The following is a 26,314-nucleotide window of genomic DNA, read 5'->3' as shown; positions in this document are numbered from 1 at the left end:
CGAAGCCCACACGTGAAAACGGGGTCTCAATGATTGGCATGGTACCTAGCGGAGCCCGAACAACCAAATGGCGCGGGACAGTCCGCTGACAGATATCGCAGGACTTCACAAACCTCTTGGTTTCTGATTGAACACCTGGCCAGAAGAATTCGGCAAGAATACGGTCAGTTGTTCGGGATATCCCTTGGTGTCCCGCGAGGATACCTTCATGGGCTAGTTTGAGCACAGTCTCTCGCAGTTGTCTCGGTACGACCAGTTGTTCGAGTTCCTTCTCCGAGAGTAGCTTGTGTTTCCGATACAATCTACAAGAAAAAAGATACCATTTACAAGAAAGAAGCAGGTTTCGCGATTCTTTACTATTAACTTTTTACCAAGACTCTCATAACACTGCCGTAACGATGGGTCATTTCTTTGGTATTCCTCAAGCGTCACTTTATCTATGATTGTGGCAGTGGCTTTCAGAACAGGTAGCCTGGTTGTGGCGCGTGTTTCTTTCACTGCTGCAGCACTATCACCTAGTGGTACTTGATCTGCGGGTCTATGAGGTGTGCAAGTTGTCTCTACTGTCATTGGTAAGCAGCCTGAATCCTTTCCGACATCACTTTGCGTGTCGTCCGCGATGATGGGCACGGGCGAGTTAGCGAGTTTTCTGACTACCTTCCCTCCGCTGTAATCACGATGCCTCTCACGATGCTGTTGAGGCTTGTGCGAATATTTTAGCTCTGTAGATCAGGCACCTTCGATGTTGCCTAGCACGACATCGTAAAGAGGGTTCTTCATGCATTTACCTCGCACGACACCGGTGAAGAACGGTGTGTCAATAGAAACGATTGCCTCCGGCAAGTTGTGCACTGTTCTGTCGAGCAGAAAAACCGGACTTGTAGTGCCCGTAAACTTCCCTTTCGAGACGAGCCTTTCTCGTACCACTACCGTGTTGCATCCCGTATCTCGAAGTACAGATACAGTTTTGCCCTCAAGCAATCCTCTCACTACAGGCCGAGTTCCCACATCAGCCACAGTTGGGGTATGCGTCGACGTCATATTCACGACCGGGATAGTCTCCCCAGTCTGGAGTACGACGTACCCTTCATCCGGTTTCTCCGGTGTGTCAGCGTTGTCTCCTTCTTTGGGTGACAGCGTGCACGACGCCAACTGCTTTCCCTGGGTTCGAGTTGTCTCCACAGACGAGCCGTTTCTGCCACTCGACCAGCTTGTTGCCGACTGGTTATTTCTTGTCCGAGACCAACATTCAGACGCACGGTGCCCTGTCTTATTGCACAAGAAACAGAGACTTTGGCCCTTGAACTGGCGCTTCGCAGTTTCTGCTATACGAGCATCTGCTGAGCTCTCCTTAGATAGCTTATCCTTGCCCAAATTGAACAAATCTTGGGCTTCCAGAAAGCAGTCTGCGTTCTGCGCTAAAGAGTGCAATTTCTTACAGTTCCTCTCCTTCAGAAATACCCTAAGGGTGGGTGAGCATCCCTTCATGAACTGTTCTGAAATCATTACATCGAGAAGAGCGTCATATGTTTTCTCGACATTTGCCAGCTCCATCCAACGGTCGAAATGACCTGCATGCGAGAAGCATATTGGAGCCCCGTCTCCTTGTCCTCTGGTCTCGTCTTGCGAAATTTCTCACGGTATCCTTCAGCCGTATAGCGGAATCGTAACAGCAATGTTGCCTTCACCTGATCATAGTCGGTGGCGGAAGCAGAGTCAAGTCGACTAATCACGGATAACGCCTCTCCCGTCAGGCACAAGCTGAGCGAAAAGGCCCATTTGCTCCGAGGCCACTCCTGAGGCACCGCAACGCGCTCAAAACGCTGCAGATATGCGTCGAGGTCATCTCGCATCTTGTTGAACGGTGGCAATAGCTTGTGCGGGCCACAGCTATCCATTACAGCTGGGGACACAGCGTCATTGCTTACCGGTCTCCCTATCTCTCCCGTGTTCGAACCAGTCTTCTGCTCTTGCAACTTTAGCTTCAACAACAAAACGCGCTCCTCGGCTTGCAGCCGTCTTTCCTCCAGCGCTATCTTTTCTCGCTGCTCATCGCGAACTTGTGCACGAAGGTCCATTTCGATAACGCGCTCCGCGTCAACCCATTCCTGCAGTGCCGATTCTATTAGACCCATGTCCGTTCCGATCGCGTGCGATTTCTCTAAATCCATCGGTTCGTCCCGCCCGTCTGGCTCTCGGCAAGAAGGTAAGGCCAATCTATCCTGGCAGGCTCGCCAAAATTTGTGGGCAACTGTGGGCGCAGGTTAACCAGATGAGGACAGAGGACGTTCGAGGACAACGAGAGACTTTTATATACACGAAGACGAACAAAGGGATACACACAACATAAACTCACACATATATACACGCGTTCACGGTCCTACGCGAAAGGGAGTTAATGTTCTTGTTCGTCCACTCACATTCTACTCTTGGGGCGTGAACGTTGCGCTTGACCTTGAGCTCTCTGGTAGTCAGGAGGCGGTGTGCCTTGTGCTTGCGGAGTTCGTACCGAGGCGGGGCCCGGTCTAGAAGATAACCGCCAGGGGCATCCCAGTACGGTGGTCAACGCCTCGGCTTGCCTATACACCACCGAGAACAGCGTACCGCCGACTGCCGCGAACAGACCTGGGACAGCGTCTCGCTCCGAGACCAGAACAGCAGCTGGCCAGGACGAACGCCGCTTCAGACCAATGTGGGTGGCGAGATGGGGCGATGCCCAGTCCAGGACGCACCCGAGGACTTCAACGCCGAGACGAGGCCCGGACACGGAGGGTCAGAACGAGCAGCCGGGGCGTGGCCCGAACTTGTCCTTGCTCTCTGCTCTCTGTGGTTAGCCGAGCTGTCCCCGTGGCTCGGGAGCTTTTTCACGTGGAACGCGCACGAGCACGTGCATAGGCGCGCTCATAGTTTTACCGCTATGACCATCATGATGATTCTCGCGCACCTTTAAATACTAAATCGGCCCCGCACACCAATTTTCTACGTCAAAGCATGCCGCACACTCTCCAGGGCAGCATTTTTTTACCACAGTATGTTTGTTACTTGTACCGCTTACAATACGCGTCACTTTTCAGATTTAATGTTACCGTTTTCAAGTAGGTGTACATAGTGTACATAAAAACATGGCGGCACTATCGGACGCCCGCTTTGAAGTGACTTTGGTGAAGTTGCTGAAAGATTCACTTTGTTCGCAGCAAACGACTGTTTAAAATGGCTTCGCTTGCCTTCAGTTAGCTTTCATGAACAAGTGTTACGAATACGCTGGTGTAATTTTTGAGTTAGCATCTAATTTAGAACGTCTCTAGGGCTAACTAGAAGATCGATGTTAACAAATCGGCGACTTAAATGTTTTCCCGTTTGATGCGTGGTTCCCACTTATTTACTTTATTATTACTAAAATGAACTTGTAACATTGCTTCGCGTGGTGGCACTGCCAAACATTCTCGTTTTCTTTTCCTTTTCACTGTTCTTTAACGTATTAACCATTCGGTAGGTGGCGCCACCATTCGAGCTGGCGCATGTAAACCACAAAAACGCTATCCCACTAAAATATAAGACACTGTCCGCAACGAATGTTTGCTGCATGGTAACATCATTCCCTTAACCTCTATAACCTCGGCTATCATGCTAACGGGGAACTATAACTGTCTAATTACACGTCCAAACATGACAATCATGACATGGAAGTGATAAATGGCATAATTTATGTCCACCTCGTAACCTTGAGCTAACTTTAACGTGAACCTTCCTCATTCGTGCTTCGCATATCATCGATTCCCACTGTACATGGGATCTGCCAATTTTTCGGTAGCCACCTTGTGCCTTTTAAAAACGATCTTAACTTAATTGAAGATAAATTAAAATTTTCAAGTTTTTTTTTATTGTAAAAGTAGAGAAATCGAACTTGTAACAGCAAACAAAAACAGAAAGTGTTACAACTCGCATTTCCCTTTAAGCTCATAAATACATTACCAGAAACTACAAAGTTATGGTAACTGCATCTTAAGAAAAGGTGCATCGTGGTCAAACTTACAGCCCTTGCGTTCGATAATCTTCACACACTTGTCATCATCTCGAGGGCACGTGATGGCATGGTGAATGAGCCAGTTCACCTCATCCTTGCAGCCCGGTTGGTTGCTGATGCAGGAATAGCACCACATTTCCCCTGCTCCTGCAATACCAAGCGACAAGAACGCTGAGACCTAAAAAAAAACACCGGGCATGGCATTGCCTGCCTTCTTGCCATGTGTAATACGCAATAAAATATGCACAACATTACAGAGGAAAAAACTATTACAAACAAGTCCACCTTCAGGCAATGCTACAATGTGCAAGTGTCTCAGACCTAATAGTATTAGCTAAGCTTGAGCACTTGCACAACAGAGACGGTGTTCAGGTTTTTCAACGCCTACCTTTCAACCTTGGTGTATGCGTAGAATCCCTGAACAGCGAAGGTCGATAGAGCCAATATTTGGAACAGTCTTTTTTACAGCCAATAAGGTCTCCATAAAATCTTATTCTTGGGTGAGTTTACTTAACATAACAGAAACCTTGGAAGAGAAAAAAGGCGAGACAAGCACTGTGCTAACAGCTTTTAATCCAGAACGAAACATGTCAGTAACCTTCAAAAATAAAAAAAACGCAATATTTGCTCACTGTCTTCACGTTTGCTTTTTCTGCAGTGGCAGGCATTTTCGGATTTTTAAAGACATAATTTAGAATAGAAATTAGGAAGCTGAATTAACCTTTGTTGAGTGGAGTAAGGCAGTTATGTTCAATTAAAGTTCTTCGTGTGAAGAACCCATTGCCGAGATTTCAAAAAGCCAGCTCCTAGTAATTATTCTGGCACAATGTGATTCAACAATTTTCAACAGTAACACTGCAACTGAAACACTGATGAGTGCAAAAAGTAGACAACTAGAATGATGTCTCAGTGAAAAATGAAGAGGAGACGTGGACCTGCACGTCTGGCAACATCCAAAGTAACAGAACAATGGAGCAAGCCAGCACCTATCACTGTTGCTCGTGCCTACCGCCTCTTCTTCCTCCTTTATTTGTAACACACTCACGCAGCTGGCAAAGTTGCACATGTTTTAAGAAAGCTTTGAGTCTGCCAGGAGGTGTTACATGGCGATCGAAGGGCTTCGCCAATGACGGTGAAGCTTGGGGAGGCAGCGGCTTGTCTTGCAGGGAAAGTCGTTCATTCTCACTGTAGTGCCTTAATGACTTCGCAGTCACATTATACGTCATCATTAGTTTTTCGTCCTGGGACCTGGTGTGCTTGCTATCCTGCTTGGCACCCCACCGTGGTGGTCTAGTGGCTAAGGCACTATGCTGCTGACCTGCAGGTCGCGGGATCAAATTCTGGCTGCGGTGGCTGTATTTCCGATGAATGCGGAAATGTTGTAAGCCTGTGTGCTCCGATTTGGGTGCACATTAAAGAGCCCCAGGTGGTCGAAATTTCTGAAGCCCTCCACTATGGCGTCTCTCATATGGTGGTTTTGGGACGTTAGAACCCAATTAATCAATCAAACCAAATCCTGCTTGGCATGGCTGGTTGCATTGACACAATGTAAAAACCACATCCTGGTCTGTTCTCTGTACATCCTGGTCTGTTCTCTGCTGCTTAAACGGCTTCTTGAAGTGAAAAGAGTCCGGCATCGGCCTCCTGTCGTACGCACGTGCGATCATGCGCAGCTTGACTATTTTGGCAGTCAGGTAGTTCTTAGTGTGTGCCTGGCTCACAAATGCGTCTGATCTGCATGAGACTCTGAAGCCGACAACGATTCTTCCTTTTCTTCGCTTGACGAGGATGACAACGATGCCGAAACATCCTGATTCCATCATGCGGCAACCTAGCCAAGGACGAGAATCTCAGCTGCGTTTGAAGGTAGTAGAAATACATCTACATGCTTGGTTTCCGGTAGCAGATTGTCAGCATCCGTCATGGCATCGCAAACAATGATGCATATTGGGCTGACATTGTCATGTGCATGAGTCTGAGTCATGATGGCATTCTTGGAGATATCGTTGCAGAAGTCTCCCGAAGACATAACCATCACGGTGTGTCCCGCTTCGCAAGAGTCCTTGTTACCACGGGTTTCCTACATGATGTGCATGGTGTAGTGCTGGAGCTGTGTGGTGCAACGATGGTACATCTAGTGCAGGTCTCTTGTGCTATGTGCCACTTTCTTTTGGTATTCAGCGATTTAATAAGCAGTCGTGGTGTGCATGTACTCGGTTGAGTGCGGCTCATAGCACCACTACTGCTCGCCGCCCCAATCCTCGACTTGCTTGGTCTTATAAGGTATAACATCAGCAGCACTGCGGCGATTGTGGTTTTTAAAGCATCGCATGAGGCACTGCACCAGCAAAACAAAACTAGTTGCTTACACTACATTGGTACGCCCATTGTTGGAATATGCTGACGTTGTATGGGATCCTCACACACAAACAGAAATATACTTACTAGAACGAGTCCAAAATAAATCCCTTCGGTTTATGTACCACGCGTACAGTAGACACTGTTCAGTCACTGAACTCCGTAATAGATCCGCTCTTCCCACATTGGAGTCCCGTAGAAAGCTACATCGCTTAAAATTCCTTTATAACATAGTCAACGGACACTCAGGACTCGCCTTTAACACTTACATGCACTGCAATACATCGCGAAAAACTCGGAACAAGCATGATAACACCATAGTGGTGCCGCTTACAAAAACAAATTCTCGGCGATATTCATTCTTTCCACGAACAATTTCCGACTGGAATGAACTACCTCATGACGTCACCAGCATCGCAGCGCCCGACGCATTCTTATCAGCTGCCACTGCCTGTTTGTAGTAAAAGCTGTCTGGTCGTATGTGCAGATTTCAATTCTTCTAATGATGTTTTTACACTTCGTGTTAGGAACAAAAATTTGGATTGTATTTTTGATACCGCTCTTGTGTTGCTCCTGTAACCCGAGTATTCATGTTCCACGAAAACCTGTTATGTGGTGATTTTATTTCTGTGCTGTGAAGTGTAGTGTTATATGTGGCTGCAAGTATGAAAGTTTGTATCACTCCTGCCTTGGCCACCAAGAGGTGGCTGGCAGTATGCAATAAATAAATAAACAGGAGACCTTAACACTAGGAACGGGCTTGAGGAGCATGTAGGGCGAGTGGTAGGGCTCCACATGTTGTTGTTCACGAGGCCATTTCTGGAGTTACACGATGCCGTGCAACGAATAGCCCATGCATTTGTCTTTTGGGTCTGGAAAGTAGCACTGCTTTAGAAAGTTGTCGTTGAGGCCATGAGAAACCGGGTCCTCGTAGCCAATGCACATTATGCACCTGGGGTTCCCTTGGCTATCGAACTCTCCATGATGTACCTTGTGGAAAGTGACAGGTCATTCGACGTGTACTCAAAGCTCGTTGGAGTGGTAGTAGGCGTTGGGCTCGGAAGGCCGGTCGAAGGCAAAGTCGCGGCCTGCTGTGACGTCGATGCGAGAGGAGTCATGAGGCCGGTTGAAAGTGATGTTGCGGCCTGCTGCAATGTCGAGGCGAGAGGGGCTGAGGACATGATTGAAGAGAAAGTTTCAGCAGGCTCTGATGTGGATGCGAGTGGATTACTAGGTGCATTGGTTGTGTCGGTGACGAATGCGGGTAGGGTTCGTGGCCGCAGCAAGCTCTCCCTTGAGTGCAGACAACTTTGTCCTCGCACTCGCTGGCTGTGGCCAGGTCTCTTTCCAAGTCCTCGTCGTAGTCAAGGTCAGCCTGGATTTCCCTGTCGACATTGTTCAGGGAGGCGTTTTTCGTCACAATGATAGTGAGGACCTTCTGCAGCCAGAAAGCTAGCGTCCCTGAGTCGGCTAATAAGGCATTGAGCGCCGAGGTGGCCTTAGTGATGGCAGTTCGGTAGAAATCATGCTATATTCTGTAGGGCGTCTGTCCTATGTACCGCTGACACAGAAGCCTAACTAATGTTTCAGCCACACACAGTCGTACCGTGCACGATTAACGTCCCCTATCCGTAGCTCGTGTCATTGCAGCTACACGGGTTCGGATGAATAAGGCAACAGGCAAAATCAACAAAACGACACTTTATTGCTAGGCGTTAGCAAAAGCGCGCAAATGTCGAGAGGAGATAGTCAAGAAACAAGAGTAGACACTCCGTTGTTGACGTCTTCGGCTCGCGGGGGGGGGGGGGGGGGGTTGCGGGTCCGACCCCCTTCGTTCCGGGCCGGTGTCAGAGAGACCGTGCGGCCGTCCGCACGCCAGATTTGTCCTCTTCCCCGGTTTCCCTCTCCCTGACAAGAATAATACCTTTTCTCCCTGAGGTGGGGAAACCCGTTCCACGTGCCGGAAAAGGGGGCAATCGGGAGCGCCGGCCATGCGGGTATTTCCGCAACTAGGCTTTCGCACTGCCGTAAAAAGGAAAAGGAGGCTGAGCGCGCATGCTCCCCCACAATTCATAGTAGGCCGATTGATGAAAGTCGATGGCCAGACGACCGGGTAAGTTTTGGCACCGAAACGAAATGTGGAAAACAAAAAGGAGACCCCGGCCCTCCCGTCTCACTACATCGAAGGAAACATAACTGCACGAGCCAGCACCTGTAGCTGTTGCTAGTGCACTGCTGTAGCTCTATCGTTAGCAACAACTACATAACGGCTTGGCCAAAACGATGATTGATTTGTGGGGTTTAACGTCCCAAAACCACCATATGATTATGAGAGACGCCGTAGTGAAGGGCTCCGGAAATTTTGACCACCTGGGGTTTTTTAACGTGCACCCAAATCTGAGCACACGGGCCTCGACATTTCCGCCTCCATCGGAAATGCAGCCGCCGCAGCCGGTTGGCCAAAACGAATGCAGTGCATCGGATATATTATGGTATAGCATACGAATTGGCAAGTCCGTCTTCTTGCATAAGAGCCAGAGAAGTGCCAGCGAGTGCGACCGGCGGATGTCGGTAAGGGGAGGTGTACGTTTGATAGAAGTGATAACAGCGTCACGTCGATGATGGTCGCTTCTAGAGAGGACACAGTGGACAATAAAAAAAAGGCTTCATTTAGGCTAAATGATGCCACGGATGTGCTGTATTGTCATTCTTACTTGCCGAAATTGTGTATTCTGCAACCCAGAAGAGCCGATAACACTTGGCGGAAATCATGGTCGTAGAACGAAGGGTGTCGTAAATCATGGTCGTAGAACGACATGAGTTAAACTCGTTGGGGCTCGTCTCGACGCATATCGAAGATAAAAGTTTATGCATTTTAGAGTCGCATGCACTTTTTTAACTGAAAAGTACGGCTCAAGCAATTGAGTGTGCAAGAATTGCCAGAGTTGCGTTTCTAGAGTAACGACATCAAGTGACCGCTGTATTCCGGTCTACCGCTGAAGGGGCAATTGCGAACTGGAGCTCATTTATTTATCGACAACTGCGCAGCGGTGTAAAACATTTACTGTCACTGTTCACAGCGACACCTCTAGTCTTCTGTTGTAGTAAACTTCTGAGGAGATTTATAAATCTCCTCTGAAGTTTACTGAACATCACAACAAAGGAACATATTGCGCATGTCAAACTGATGTAAGTATGTGCAAAAGTGTAAACATTCACGGTCGCATTCTACGCTCCACAAAAATTGAGGCGTTGTTGACACCGCAGGAATTTAAAAGAAACGTGCTAGAAAGCATAATGAGCAGCATTGGTTTCTTTTGACCATAAAGATACTACTCTGAGCATTCAAGAATGAAACACTATAAATAAATGATTTCACATACTGTCATGTGCTTTTTCATTATTCCACCATCATTCACAAAGCTTCCATCACGCCACCGTCATTCAGCTTGTTCACCAAGCCTTTCACCAAACATGTTTTGCATCACCACCCAGAGCTGGAATTTTCTACTGTCCCCGCCCTTTGCTTCACCACCCCACCACCTTCTGCCACCATTATTTCCATTCTCGCCGTCATCAGCCATTATGACCACTACAGCTTCCACCATATCCACTATTATTTCCACCATATCCAGCACTCTTTCTACTATATCCACCAACGATTTCGGCATCCACCATTACCTAGGATTTTCAATAGGGTATAAGGTAGAGCGTTGGGCTAGCTGGTGCAGTAGTCTCACGGCACATGGAGCGAGGACAACCAAGCAATGTGTGTGTCTTTATTTGCTGTTAAACAATAAAATGTGCAGAACCCATCACGCTCTACCACAGCAACTCGCCTTACTCTGAAGTAATACAAGACATACCCCTGCCTCACCCAGCATATGTGGTGTTTATGCCACTTTGCTGGACATTTACATTACAGGGAAGAATGACGGCCAATGTTTATGGCAGCGTCTCCAGCGCTGCAGCAGCCAGCCCCACACAGAAGTGGCTCCTGCGCCGCACGGAAGTGACTTCCCTTTAAAGATTATTATCAAAGCTATATAAATGTGTAAATTATTAATTTATAATGTGTTAAACCTTCAAAAATTTTACTAAGCAGGTGTTTGGCAAGTCAATCAACCTATATTTGTTCATTAAACACATATTACAAGTATCTTAAATACAGAAGGCACCATGGGCACTACGGCTGCAAAATGGTAGCTGCCTTCAATGCGTATTGGTGGTAAAAACTCCGACAAAGTCGTGGCCATGGCCATGGCCTAAGCCACCTCCAAGGAGGACCGAGACCCTCTGTTGTCGCTGCTTCGTGTAATTGCTGGATGCCTAGTTGAACCTGGAGGTTAGGGCTAGCGCGGCCGTCCACCGCGCCGCAGCTTTATCTGAGTGTGTGTGCCATGAAGTTTCTCAGTATGAAGTGCGACTTATTGTAGTTGGACGCACTGCATTTTCTAGATTGCAATGCCAAGTGAGGTGTTGTCAAAGGAAAATTGTCCTTGCTGCCGAGATTTGATGGTTGCGAAGGGCAAGGTCGACGATGAAATGAATGCTTTTGCACAGTTTACGCGTGACTGACTGGACGCACATGCATGAAATCCCAGTGCGTCTGCGAAGTGTTCTTACAAAGGATGGAAACAACTTTATTGTAGTGTTCTTATGAAGCCTATGATCTCCGAACGCCAAAGCTACTGCTTTGCCGGCTTTTTGTTAAGTGCGAACACGTACGGCCGTTCTCATCCGTTGCTACGTAAATGATCCTGTGCTGTCACAGGCAGCGCATGTTATTCAGCAAGGCAGACAAGCTGTTTTGTAGTTAGATGGGCTAACGCCGTTAGCACTTCCCCTTGGGCGTCGTTCATCAAGTGCTGATTGCCTAGAACATTGTGGTGGCACGTCAATATTTTGAAGTGGCCTGCAGGTTACCTCGCCAGGTGATGGTACACTGAGCGACATAAAAAAAGATTCCTGAGACTACGTTGCAGTGAGCCTTTCTGTCATCAAAACATTGATAAACTGTGGAAATCGACATTCCTAACACGTGTGCCGGAGAAACCAATGCAGCCAGCTGCATTTGAATTTTTCGAGTCGTTTTGCGTCTCGCCGATCAAGAGCAATAGCTCGCAAAACACTATATCATAATAAACATAGCCAGTTCTACAACATCAAAGATCTAATATTAAAGGGCCTGTGAATAAGACCACCACCAGAAGCAGTAAGTCGGGATGACGGGAGGCCGATGAGGCCGCATAAATGTTTAAACAATACATGCGCGAACAAAAAAAAGTAACAAAGACTGCAATGAGGCTCGAACCGCCAACCTCACCAGCCCTTACTGTGCCGCTTTGACCTATTGCGCCACAGCTGCATTTTTTTTTTTTTATTGTACTGCACCACAGCTGCCAATCGGATCAGAACGATTAACAAGCCGGTTTTGTGTTGTTGTCAGGCTAGACCCAACTAACATTTTTTTTTTTTTACTTTTACGTTTGGAATCCCTTTGCGGTTCTCATGATTTTGCCACTATCACTTCTGTCAGGGATCAAGCGATCGTCGTGCACCGGGCCATCAGCGGTGCATTTCACATAGCATTCTTTTTGATAAGTATTTGCGGTGCACGCATACTTTCACACAGGAACATGGAGGGGTGAACGTGCGTAGAGCAGGAAACGCCTTCAATGAACGCATTTTCGTAAGGCGTTTTATAGTAAGGCGAATATTACTGCACTATGTTCTAAAAGGTGAAGTCTCATGTTAATCAACGAATCGCATCGCAAGCGACGAGGCACCACTGTTGACTCGAGCACTTCCGATCGCTCTGCGCGGAACGCTAAGCACGGCCTGCTTTGTGCCTAGTAGCGCTGTTTTAGTACAGCAGCTAGAAAACCTTCTAGCAACTATAGTTTTAGGTATCAGGCTGGAATAAGTGGCGTAGTACGAAGCAATACTTGACACATCACAAAAGATCATGTATGGATCGTCCGGCGTTACTCATCCCTTTGACAGAATAAAAGTAGAAATGATATCGAGGGTAACTTTGAGGACCATGGACGCATATGTTGATCAAAACATAATGCACGCCACAGTGACAGCCGCTCGCTTACCGACATGGCACATGACGAGCAGCACGGTGCCAAAAGTCACTAGCACCATCTTCGTTACAGCCGCTTGAAACACATTCGAGCAAGCATATCCGTTGGTTGGTACGAGTCGGAACACGTAGGAGCAACCATGCGAGCAGCGAATGATGATGGTAAGCGGCAGATGGCGGCACCATAGACGCAGGGCGTTGGCCGGCACAAGCTCAAATGGGCTTCCCTTGAGAACGCCGTGAGCTATGCTAATGAGCCGCTTAGTCGACCGATTGAAGCAGCAGCGTCACGTCACGTCCAACTGCTCGCAGGTCTTTTTTTAATTTACGCGTTGCCGAAGACTGAATGAATTAAGACGCGCTCAGAATGCGAGCAACAAACTTGATACGCCTAATGAAGGAAGGAAAATAACTTTGGCCTGTGGAATGCAGCTAGGCCAAAATTATTTGATGACCAAAGTTATAACCACGGTGGTCGCACCCTTAACTCAACCACCGTGGTCAGAGAACACCTATATAGAGTTAGTGTGTACTAGTACACTCTAGTAGAGGTGTGCGCCGAGGCACTTTCGACCGGCGGCGGCATGAGGCTCGTTATGAGCACGACCTCCTCGGCTAGAAACGCATTCGCCGTTTGTGGGATTCGTGGACGCCGATCGCGCCTATCGGTGTGTCGCATATTGCTCGCGTTCGCCTGCGCTTAGACGGGGACCCAAAAGCGCTCACGCAGATGGAGTTACTGTAATGAAAATCCCAGAGCCAATCACCACGGTGCTTTTCACAGCTAGAATGTTGCTTCAATTCGTCAAATTTGTGGGTTGCTCGGTCTACCCGTAATAAACAAACAAAAAATTGCAGAAACGCGCACGCACAAGTGCATACCACCGTGCATCGTCTGCTATGAATGGATGGATGGAATGATATAGCTGTGCCCTTTAAATCAGGTGGTGGCTACACCCAGCCAAAATGTTTAGTAAACCAAAAACTAGATTGATCTTTTTTTTTCTTTATATGGTGAGGTTGAGCACTGGTACTTTGCAATGAAAGTTTTAATTTTCACTCGTGGCTTGACTTTAGCTACCAATTGGATAACCCCCTTTTAGTTAATTCTACCCGCTTAAAGTCTATTTTGCCCTCCCTGTCCCTAAACACTAGTGCTTTGAAAAACCCTGCGCCATCATCCTTAACTACAGGGTGAAGCCCTTTACAGAACATTATCAAGTGTTTGGCAGTTTCCTCCTCCTCTCCACACGCACTGCATACCGTGTCTACCCCTCCGTATTTGGAGGCACTGTGCCGTGCTCCCGACCGGGTTGCAGAAATTAGGTGCCTTTTCTCATCTTCTAACCACTACCACCACCACCGTATTTGGCCCGATATGTCTTGGTTCGCAATACTCCCGTCCTGGCCTCAAACAGTAGAAAACTATCCCGAGTATTATCATAGATCCTTTCCTTGGCAATTTTCTGCCTAAACGTTTGATAGATCTCCAGTGCGGACTTATAAGCATGCCAATTCTCTACATATCAGTCTCCGTTTCCTTCACCATCTTCCTAACCGATAGTTCCTTTTGGTTTGGCCCCCTGCTGTTTTCCAAGTATTTACCCGTCTATTTCCTGGCTCGCTTCCTCCATTTTGTATCGAAATTCTTCATGCACAGGTAGCTAAATACCTTTCTAGCCCAACGCTCTTCCCCCATTTCTCTCAATCGCTTCTCAAATTTTATCTTGCTGCTAGCTTCCCTGCCTTCAAATGATGTCCATCCCATATCACCTTGTACTCCTTCACTTGGTGTATTCCCGTGAGCTCCTAAAGCAAGCCAACCTATTCTACGTCCTAGTCTTGCTTGAACTTCTGATCTCATGCAGAAGACCACGCTGTTCAACGTCACACCTAGAACCATGACCCCTTTCCATATTCCTCTCGCGACATTACATTCCAGCACCGTTGCAGACAGTGACTGCAGCGCCACGGCGAGTCATGGCGCGAACTAATACGAGTGGCTGCGCCCTAGGTGCTTTTCTGGCGACCGCACGCTGCCTAGGCACCCTAATCGCGCGAACATCTCAAAGCGCCTTCGTCGGGGCTAAGTTTTATTTTAAAATGATCAAATACTACATGTTTGCGTACCCGTACAGAATAAAAACATTTTGTTCTTCTAACAAGCAGTTTTTCCTAAACATGTGCTGCGTCATCAACTTTTTGTAGTAGTTTTTACTGCAGCTGACTCGATGTCAGTAGCAGCCTATCGACATCATTATCCTCATTTCAAAGTTTGCAGCGGCCAACGGTTGCGACGGCAGGTAACGGCTCGCGGTACGTTCGGAGGTGTCTCGGACTGTTTCGTTTCGCTGTAAATATTTCGAGTCTGTGCCGACCGACACATTCTTTCTCATTCTGTTTATTTTGACTCGTTCAAATGCTTTCGCGAAGGGAATTGGAGTGACTTTCAGGGAACGAAGCGACCGTTGAAGCTTTCACCGGATGAACACCCGTTGCAAGCCCGGACCGGTGAGTAGAAACCACTTCAGTTCTTTAAGGATGGCTGCTTGCGGGGCTAGTTGGTTCATTTCAACATATGTAGTTTTTTTTTTTTTGCCAACGACTGCGTAGGCGTCACACGGTGGCAGCGCATTGCAGTATTAAATTTTAAAATTGTTGAACGTCTCAATCTGTAACACGAAAAACGTGCGTTACTTGCGGTGTGCATAGCTTCACGTGGGAACGAGTCGCTGACTCAATAGCTGATTCTGAAATTTTATCACCAGGTCACACCAACCAGGCCGTTGCCATAAAAGAAGGCAAATAAATCACCGTCGCCTCGCATGTGTCTTCTTAGCTAGCCCATATATTAGTGCAAAAAACCTACCAGTTAATAGTTTACTGCAGTCGCGTTTGAAAAACATCACATAATTATGGGTCTGGTTTTGCTATAGTGCGACAAAGGAAGCGTCACATAAATGAGAAATACTTCTTTTTCTGCCACAGCCTCCTGGCCCACCTGACATGGAAGCAAATGTGTAATGTGTACATTGGGCAAGGAACCTGCTACATGACATGCCTTGTGAAGAAGCAGCCCTGAGTGATATACGTGTTATGAGGTACCACTACATATATGTATAAAATACTGCTGTTTACTAATTAACTGAGTTTATTTGTTTACTTTGAAAAATTTCATGCATTGATATCTGGTGATGTTACTTGTTTTTCCAGACTTCCATGCAATGACAGGATGACTACCCCCGAATGTCCACTCTGCAAGCACGTTGAAACATCTGAATGTCCACTACAACAGGTCATCTCGAACCTCACACATGTAATGCTGTATTTGTGAATGCTTTACCATGCATATTGTGGAGGAGTGCTTTAGATTGACCACAAGCATTGGCTGTCTACCATGGCATGGAGTCTACATTTCAATAATGTTGAAACTGCAACACTATTAGTTAGATTGTGTGGCACTGCTGAGCTCAACAACACACTGTTTGATCCCAGCCTCAGTGGCCATATTTTGATGGGTGTGAAACGCTAAGACGCTTGTGTGCTTAAGGGTTTGTTCGATTCACCTGCACCACATGATCCATTTTACAAAGTGCTGCTCCTCTTCTTTAGTTTCATGGCGCAGCAATGACACCTTCTAAATAGTGCCATTCATTTCGAAAAGCACAGGAGAGGTACAGCACCAAAACTAGTTCATGACTTTCCTGTACCTTCTGCTCTGACGGCGCTGGTTTGGTGCAGCCGCACGCACAGCTTAACAAACAACATAGCATTAGCCGTAGGTACTGTGCCCACCACTGCAGATGCGGCGTGTTTAGCCACGATGTTTGCGCCTCATTAAATAGCGAACAAAAATAAGGATTCCATCTTGTCGGCGCCTTGTTATTCACTTGTGATGCCGCACTGCTGAACTCTTGCTGCACAAGTTCTGAACTTCTCGTGCACAGCTGTGAAACAGTTTCGATTGGTGCAGGTTAACTAAACTGACCCTTAAAAAATGGAAGCTTGAAAATATGAAAAATCTGTTAACATAAGGTGTCAGAGCAAATGTTTCGACAACCCTTCTTGTGTCCTGTGATGCTACAGTGTCATTTGTCTGAACCCCTGGAAGCCAGAGTCAATCTAAATTTGCCCACTACTGTATGACTCACGATCACTTCATCATTGACATGTCAATCGTCAGAAATTATTAATTGCAAAATGAACACCCCAGCAGAGAGGGGCATTAACAGGCTTTCCGACATTAGGTTGTGCCTTGTGACAGTTTAAGAACAACACCCAGAATTGTTTTGTCTTAACTGTGTTTAACTCATACAAGTTTGCAAAAAGATGCACCAAAGCTCATAGGGCTGTACTCAATTGCTTTTGCTTTGCACATGTTCAATGGGCTCCTAAAATAATAAATCGTAAAAGTGATGAGCACTTGCAGCGCAGCTTCCTCAGAGACGTGAGTGCTGTCGTGAAGAGCAAGCTTGTGTTCATTGCATGTGGTACTTTTTTTTTTCGTATAGCAGAGAAACATCCAAGATTTTTTTGAGCACATCTGTTTCTGTTGAAATTAAGTTGCCATAACTATAGTGTCTACCACTACGAAGTGAAATTATGTGCCCTACGATCATGAAAAAATCTAGGAAATCACACTGGTAGTTGAAACATACTTGATCTTGACTTATTCACAGCCACACTGCAAGATAATATGTATTTCAAGTACTAACCTCTAGAAGTAGCAGGGAAAAAACAACTTCAGCTTTCAAGCACAAGTATACTGAAAAAGTAAACAATAACAAGTGTGTAATAAATGTGACCTTTATTGATCCAGTATTCAGACAGATTCACATCATGTATTACCAACTGATTTCAGGAGTGCTAGCTTGCAAGAGAGTACTCAAGTTCTATCTATATGTCTATGCAAAAAAAGAGATTGTGCTCAGAGCTGAGCAGATAGTGTTCCGTAAGAGCACCAACAAAGATGTAAAAACAACAAAATTGTACAATGCATACCTGAAGCTTATTTTCTTAGAATTGGGCCTTTTCGATCTGTAAGCACACACCTCATAAGTGTCCCTTTAGCATACATGTTCGCTGCATACTCAGCAGACTGGTCATTACCTGCGACGAGAAATTCTAGCTGTGGTAACTGTGTAACTCAACTCTAATAATAAATGTAGCAAGTCTGAAATATTTTAGGCCCATCCCCTAAATACATAATACCTATGATATGGGCTTACGGCTGAGTATTAGAACTAGTGCCTACTCTCTCGACACGACATTGCAGAATTGTGAAGTACTCAATGTAGCATTGTAGAGCGAGAATGATTCAGAAATGCACGCATCCGCAATTGCTTATTTAACAAATTTAGCAAAACTACATTGCTCTAACTGCGCGAGCTATCTATCGGCTATGTACAAGTTGCCTTCCCGATTCCACATCATGCAGGCAAGGTTCCTTTTGGCGTTGCATAAGTGTTTGCCAGACTGGAAGGGTAGTTGTTGCCAGGCTGCCGCTAAATTTGGCCGAAAATTTTTTTTGTAGTTTTGGTTTTTAAGATTAGCATTACGGGGCAAGCGCCGCGTGTGAAGGCAGAATCGGACCCTTGCCCTGAAGCCACGCTATTAAACTCGAGCGCCGCAACACAATGAGAGCGACGTTCATTCAGCGATTTCGATGTTCAGTTATATGCATATGCTTGTTAGCTTTTAAGAGTCTTTACACATAGGTTGAAAGCTTTCGATATGTATGAGTGACTTGTTTTGTTCGGACCAGACCGTACACATTGATTGTACCGGCTTGGACACTCGCAATAAACGATGCAAACCTTACTTGATTGACGTTGTTTTTGCCAGTCGAGGCCAGCTAGCTCCCCTGGCGATAATCACAGACGCGAAACGCGATTGGGCAGCGAAAAAAAAAAAAAAAACCCAGAGGAAGCGAGGAGCGCGAACCAGCTGCGAGCTCCTCCCTGCAGCAAAAAAAAATGCGTCTGTTTATTGATGATGATAGTACTACTAGCGTCACCTTACCTCGCGGTATTGCAGTTCAGTACGCCGCCGCTACGAATTTGCATGTTATTTTGATACAACAGCCCAAAGGTACAGTTTCCCTTCTCTAAACTGGTAGGTGTTCTGTGCTTTAGTCCTTAGCGGTGCGCCGACGTCGACTGTCAGCGTTTCCACTAGTTTAGTCAAGGTTGATTTTGGTGTTGTGCGGCGGTGTGTATGCGGTATTATTCCTTGCGAATGTAGTGATGTGGCTGTGATTCTCGGCCGACCGATCCTTCAAAGGGGGAGATCGAGCGCCGTGGGTGTTTCGAGCAAGCGGTAGCGTTGAATGACCGATATCCCGCGTCGATGTGACATGCTCAAGTGCTGGCTGTCTTGTGTGTGCTGTGTGGTGGTTTGTTTGACAAATTTAGTTTCCTGCTAATTTGATGATACGTTAGTGTTGGCTGGTTTATGCGAGCTGTAGCGTTGAATTACACCCGCGTAGGCGTGATCATGTTTGTGCAGACATATTTCCGAATGAGATTTAAGGTCTGACACACTGTACTGACAACACCACTGTCACACGGGTTCTTGTTTGCTATGTCGTACCCTTTTATATCGCAGTTAGATGACGGCTGCACCGTGTTTGATCCGATTAGTTTGGGCGGCTAGCGGTGACTAATACTGGTGTCACTCGAATACTTTTGATCGAGATCGACAGGTCTGTCGCTGCTGCGCCGGATCGATTTGGCGCGGACGCCCGTGCTGATTGCAATCAAACGTGCCCGTGTGACACCGGTATGATCGCACGTGCGAATGCTCAAACCCTTTCTGTGCGCTCTTGTGGTCTCTAGCTTCTTGGCTGCTGGTTGCATCCGTAGACGAGCATGCAAGAAAAACAGTTTACTACATATACAAAGCTATTCTATCAAAATTATGCAGAAAAGGTGCATCATACTGGGTAGCTAGGTATGTAATAAATGGACGTCCGCAAATAAGCACATGTACAAAGAAGGACTGAAAGCTGGGCCAGTTGGTGGCAGTACTTTAACATATTTCAACACAGCGCACCACTATGCACGCACAAGAGCGATTTGTCCCTTCTCTAGTGTCTGTGTAGTCCTGCCTTGTGTTACAATATGTTCAAGCTCATGTATATGTTTGGTCTTGCTAAATTAAGTATCACATGTAAAATTGAAGGACATTTTATTCTTTAAGAAGTACAATGTCATTTTGGGTCTTATTACTAGTTTTTGTGCGTGTCAAAGGATGTGATGTTTACTTCACTATCAGATTAGCACATTTGTCCCCGCTTAGTAGTCAGTGCACCATACAAGCTTTTGGTCTTTGTTGGTGCGTGTGTGCAACGTTAAATAGCATGAAATTACATTTCTCGGCTCCTCTATATTATAAATAACTTAATTTCTTGGGATAGGCACAATGATAAAGTAATATGGTTCTTGTATTGAGCGAAATTTTTCAAAATTTTGTTGGGCCTTGTAAAAGACAAGTCTACTTGTCAAAACGTCGTCTCTAGCACCCACCCCCGTTTACAAAATTTTCTTGGCTCCCCAATGTGTAATTTTTATAAATAAATATTAATAAAACTCTATCTAGCAAAACCATCTTACAAAGTTTCTAATTTAGTGAAGAATTTCCATTCACGAGCAAAAATCTGTAGAATATGTTGTCTTCAGACTGCTTTAAAATTTTTTAAATGATTTCCTGCAACAGATTTTCCTTTTTTTCCTGCAGCAGATTTCCTGCAACAGATTTGAGTATGCGCTCTGACACTACCACATTGAAGCATTTATGTGCCCTCGCTTTACTTTTATGGAGCTGCATGCCGTAAGCCTGTGCGGAAGAACAATGAATGCCGCCTTTGGTAGTGCTTTTACGTTCCAGATGGTGGCAGAGGTGACGGTGGTTGTTTTTGTTATTTCATGGCTTATGCGACAGAAGCCACTGGTCACTCTTAGCCTTTTTCTAGCTTGGAATGCTTGCACAATCACTGCATTCATTCTCCTTGACATTGCATATCGGTAACTTGTCATAGCCTCATGTCTCCTTAGTCTGCATTACCCAGACACGATGTCTCTCTATGTGAAATTTGCCCCTATGGATTTTTAAGACACAAAGGTCAGGCTAGAAGTACTCTTTGCTATTCTAATCGGTCCATGTTCTAGTAGAAGCCATAAAGATATGGCTGTTTTTAATGACCAAATAATGACAAAAGGGGTCTAGGGGAGCTCAAAGTTTTGACAGTTTATTCATCATATCCTGCATCAAAAATTATAGGCACACATGTGTGGAGTAAGCTAGGCTCACATTGAGAGCATACTAACTAATCACAATCTGTGAACTTGTTCTCTACCTACCAGAAAGACAAAGTATCACTGATACCTAATGAACCTCGTGATTTTATACAGAATGCATCCATGCATTCTCGAGTAGTTGTGGCCCTGCTTCTGCCAATAATCCAAACCTTATCCAGGTACGGCTCACACTTATGAGAATCGCAATGTGTCAGCAAATGTGCCCCATCTTTATCTTTTAAAAAAGCTCACGTTTCTGTGCATGCTCATTCACGCATATTCTTGCCTTGCCAACGATCTTTTGCCGTAGGATAGTGCGAACTCATAAATGACCACGTTGACACATTTTGTGCATGATTGGCATGCCTTTGTTGCTTCCATCATATAGTATACATGAGAAAGCTGAGATGATTTTAGTGGCGCAGAAAAAATAATCGGCATACCATCTCTGTTAGTAACCATTTTTAGGTCGTGTGCAGCTCGGTGCATACACGGTACAACTTCAGGTCTCGCTGTTCTGCGCTCTTGCTCTACCCCAGTACCGGGGCGTTCTCTCTTGATAGTCTGGTGGAGCAACTCAGCTACAGCGTTAAGGAGCATGCAAAGGAAACCAACCACAGACAACCTGTCCAATCGGTTTTGAAAAGTCTTCTGCATAACTTGTGAGCACGACCCTGCACATGCATACTCTGGGCATTGTTCAGCAATGGCCCTTTTCAGAGTTTTGGAATGCGTTAACTCGTATGGAAGCAATTTTTCAGCACACCTAGACAAAAAAGCCAACAGCCGTGACGACTCTGCAAGGTAATGCGCTAAGCCAAAAACTGCAAAGACACAAGCCTTCAACTCATGTGTAAACACCAATTCTTTTTCAGTCTGCGAAAGCCTGCTAGAACAAAGTTAACAATGGGCTAATATAAGACGGTGGTTAGTTTCTTTAAAATAATAAAAAAATTATCATCGTCCGTAAAAACTTCCATAACCTCCCACAAATTAAAATGTTGGTGGAACATAATAAAAGCAGTTACGGTCAAACATAAGAAATTGCACAACACAGGAGCAACATACGAGCTACCTTTAACATAAAACTTGAGAAGGGCCATAAAAGCTTATACTGCCATGTCCGCGGCATTTCTGAAGGCAACCACACCACTCTCGTCTGTGCAACTTCTTATGTAGAAAAACAATTCACCGTGCAGGACAGAATGAAATGAGTCGTCAACATCTACCAAGAACAAGTACCCATCGAAGGATTCTTTGAAGAAAGTGGATGATGCATGAGAAATTCTCAGTTTAAAATGGGTCTCTCATGGCAACTGAGTCTAGCCGCTTCATTAAAAACTGACTAATCATGTTCTGCCAGATACCTCAATCACTCACAATTGTCCTGAATGAAACACCGGCTTATGCGCCTTGGCCGTAGCAAACACAGAAAGGGTGTTCTTTTTGCTAGCTGCAGTATGCTATAGACTCTGCTAGTTGTGCAAGTTCCAAGTCCTTACTCAGAGCCACTGCCTTGCTTTTCAAAACTCTTGTTTTGATGACTTTTAACTTGACGAAGTTCATGTAGACTGCTTGTCTTGCCTTGAACGTTACACAAATCTAGATTCATTACTACGAAGCCACTACTTTTATCCACTTGAAATGGGCACAAATCGTTGCACTTGAAGAATGACAACACCCACCAACGTATCCTACTGACGAAAAGTGTTTTTCCCCTGTTCTTGCTAGAGCTTAGACATTGTCTTGTAAGCAATAGTCCCAAACTGCAACATCGACTTTTGCCGCAACTTGTCGGTGCAATGCCAGTAATTAGTGAGCCAACAACAGAGGTTCGTGGCTAAATTTTGGGCCCTTATTGAGTACATAGCGTAGTACACTTTCTGCAATGTGAACATTTCCAAGCCCAGTGAGGCCCCCGGGTCATGCGAGCAGGCTTCTTCAGTGTGGAACAGCGGGCATGCCTCATCTTCAGGTTCCAGTTTGCCTCAGTGATGTGGGCTGCTGAACACTTGGCATCGCGAAACTTCTTCAGTGCCAGCCACTCCAGGTCCAAACTGAAGCAAATAGAACGAAGCAGGTAAAGAAAGCACACCTGCTGCCACAAATTATGATTTCGCATACTTTCGTTAACATTACCAAATGAAGGCGCAACTTCCCCAAAAAGAGCACTCACTTCTTGTAGAACATGGCCTTTCGGAGAAGTCATGCCTTCGTTTGATTGTGTTAGCAAATATGCAAAATTTTAAAATCTGAAGTGTGGTGGCAGGCGCGCTTATTTTTTTATCTCCTTCATGCAATGTGCTTTAGTTTAGAACTGGAGTGGTTGGTGCTAAAGAAGTTTTGCAATGCCAACCGTATCATACTTGACCAGGCACAATAACAAATGTCTAGTCAGGCATGTGTTATCAGTCGAAACGCATCATCTCTCAGAATTCACATGCTGAAAGCACCCTGAGGAACCATGCATCTACGGTTAAAGAGGCACACCTTTCAACTTGGTCTCTCTTGTTCAAAACAGCCCTGCATGTCTATTAGGTCACGCGTGCTCCTGGGCGCACCATGTCCGAGCCCACAACTTCTGCAAGGTACCACGGATTAAGCCTGGCGGCAGATGCACTGTACAGAGTCGGGGACATGGCTGTACATGGTTCTAGTAAATCTTCCAGATATGTTTCAACGTTGCTAGAAACATGTCGAAAAGTAGTTGGTAGTACAACTACAATACGTAAGCAGTAGCACTGCGATGCGAGTTGAATAACCTGTTGGTATTGAAACCAACATGCGATGTGCAACAGCTCGATAACGCATGCTCTTCTTGTATATCAGCCTTTTTTTATGTCCAATGCTATACAAAGGCTTCTCCCAGTTACCTACAATTTTCCCAACCCGGTGCAAGCTTATTCAATCTTATGCATGCAAATCCTATCTAGCCTTCTGCCTTTCTCAGTTATTTTTTCCATATTTTCGTAGCCACACAATCTCTCTAACTGGTCACTTGTCTCTCCCTCACATTGCTTGACCTGCCCAGGTTCACCCTTTTTTTTTCTTAATGTCAGCTAGAGTGTCATCTAGCCCTGTTTGTTCTCTATCGAGTTCTGCTTTTTTAATATTGTAGCGATGCTGAGGCATACAGGTTAAAAAACAAGCATATTTATTAGGGCGAACTTGTGCCCACGATTCTAAAGACTATGGTCGTCAAGTCCGAGTAGCCGAGTGGCACAGATCCAACTATCTTTCTCTTCCTCGTTGCCGGAGTGCCCGAACGCGTAGCGCATGCCAGCCGGGTTTTGCTTGTGCTCTTGCCACGATGATTGCGGCGGGCTACTTGAACGTAGCCAACCTGTCGCGGCATTATCCCCCTCCTCAGACGCATCGTTCCCATGCTTAAGACAGTGAAAAGATACATGCGCACTCTCACTCGTTTTTCGACGATCTGTCATGATAGGGTTTCATGCGGACTACGTGTACCACTTCTGTGGCATTGCGGCGTCTTGAACTCACGTGTCCAGTGGTTCTGACTTCACAAGTGACGTTGCTGATACGGTTGAGTACTTCATATGTGCCGAAGTATCGGCAAAGAAGCTTTTCAGAGAGTCCGCCGCAGCGCACTGGTATCCATAGCCACACTTTGTCACCGGGATGATAAAGTGCGTCACTGCGTCGCTTGTTGTACAGACTAGAATCGACATGCTGTTGGTGGCGTATTCGGTATTACGAATACGTCACCAACACGGCTGTATTATATGCGAATGTTACGTAGGGTAATATTTCCGACTGTTTATGTTCAACATCGACATACATTGATAGCATGTCGGTCAGAGTTCGGTTGAGGCGTTCGGTTAAGCCATTTGACTGAGGGTGATACGCCGTTCTTCTGTGATTGGTATTTGTCATGCGCATCAGGCATTGCATTAGGTCTGCAGTAAATGCGGTGCCCCGACGATGGGCGCACCATGTCTGAGCACTATGTTGTTCACAAAGAACTTGGTGACTTCGGCAGCTGTTGCACTGTACAGAGAGTCAGTCTCAGCATAACGGGTCAGATAGTCTGTGGCTACGACTATTCATTTCTTGCCTGGACACGATGTCGGGAAAGGTCCTAGGAAGCCCATGCTGACTTGTTGGAATGGGGCATCTGGAAGGTCTATTGGCTGGAGGAGGTCGGCTGGTTTTACGGGTGGAGTTTTGCGCCGTTGACATTGACAACAAGTTTTCACGTAGCGCTGCACTGATGCGAGCAACTTAGGCCAATAGTATTTCAGGCGAATCCTGGCGAATGTTCGGCTCACACCCATGTGTCCAGATGTTGGCTCGTCGTGGCATGCGTGCAGAATTTCCTCTCGCATGGCTGTGGGCACGACTAGTAAAAACGTTTCACCATTAGGTTCGAAGTTCCTCCTGTAAAGGACACTTCCTCGAAGGCAGAACGTGGAGAGCCCTCTGGAGAATATGCGAGGGACTTGAACGTCGAGACCCTGCAGGTGTTGTATAAGCGCCAGCAAATCCGGGTCATCTCATTGTAGTTGAGCTATTTCGGATGCGTCGACAACGCCTAGAAACGGGAAGTCTTCCTCTTCAGGTACACTTGGATCGACGGGAGAGCGTGACAGGCAGTCGGCATCACTGTGTTTCCTTCCAGATTTGTACACGACCGTAATGTCATACTCCTGAAGCCTGAGGCTCCATCTTGCTAGTCGACCTGACGGGTCCTTGAGATTTGCCAGCCAGCATAGAGCATGGTGGTCACTGACAGCTCTGAACGGTCTATCATAAAGGTAGGGTCGAAACTTGTTTATTGTCCAGATGACTGCGAGGCACACTGTTTCAGTTGCAGAGTAGTTAGCCTCAGCTTTTGATAGTTTGCGGCTGGCATAGGCTAACACTTTCTCTTGACCATTTTGCCACTGGACAAAGATGGCGCTGAGGCCGACATTGCTGGCATCGGTATGGACTTCAGTGTCGGCTGTCTCATCAAAATGGGCAAGTATTGGTGAACACTGTAGTCGTTTTCTTAATTTGTCAAAAGCTTTCTATTGTTCGCTTTCCCATGTGAAGGGCACGTTGCCTTTCGTCAGTTTTGTAAGAGGATCCGCAATCTTTGAGAAATTTTCAACAAATCGCCTATAGTAGGCACATAAACCCAAAAATCGATGCACTGACTTTTTGTCTCTGGGTGTAGGGAACCTCTGAACAGCGGCTGTCTTTTCGGGATCGGGACGAAAACACCATCGGAACTAATGACATGTCCAAGGAATCGCAGCTCTTCGAAGCCGAAGTGGCATTTTTCGGGTTTGATTGTCAATTTTGCTGACCGGATGGCTTCCAATACTGTGCGTAGTCGCTCTAGATGTTTGTCAAACGTTGCAGAGAATACCACCAGGTCATCCAAATACACTAGGCATGACTGCCATTTCAATCCGGCAAGGACAGTGTCTATCATTCGCTGGAACGTTGCTGGTGTGGAACAGAGGCCGAATGAAAGCACTTTGAATTCGTAGAGGCCATCTGGTGTTACGAATGCCGTTTTTTCACGGTCCCGCT

General features: G+C 46.1%; 1 protein-coding gene across 3 annotated transcripts in view; it reads right to left on the bottom strand.

Annotated features, from left to right (window-relative positions):
* The window catches only part of crim (QVR superfamily protein crim), a 62,766-nt gene extending 44,401 nt beyond the window's left edge, over nt 1-18,365 (bottom strand). For 2 of the 3 annotated variants that reach the window (XM_075886341.1, XM_075886340.1), the window contains exons 1-2: nt 12,487-13,052; nt 4,034-4,171 (exon numbers count right to left, since the gene is read on the bottom strand). In XM_075886341.1, coding sequence (XP_075742456.1) covers nt 4,034-4,171; nt 12,487-12,535 — 187 coding nt within the window. In that variant the 5' untranslated portion in view covers nt 12,536-13,052. Of the gene's footprint in view, nt 1-4,033; nt 4,172-12,486; nt 13,053-17,188; nt 17,239-18,294 lie in introns of those variants that run through there. The other variant, XM_075886342.1, reaches the window with a different exon arrangement.
* Nucleotides 18,366-26,314: the final 7,949 nt, after the last annotated feature.

Source organism: Rhipicephalus microplus, chromosome 2 (assembly GCF_043290135.1).
Source record: "Rhipicephalus microplus isolate Deutch F79 chromosome 2, USDA_Rmic, whole genome shotgun sequence".
Taxonomy (NCBI): Eukaryota; Metazoa; Arthropoda; class Arachnida; order Ixodida; family Ixodidae; genus Rhipicephalus; species Rhipicephalus microplus.
The sequence above is the reverse complement of the archived record's forward strand: the minus strand, read 5'-3'. Positions and strand labels throughout refer to the sequence as shown.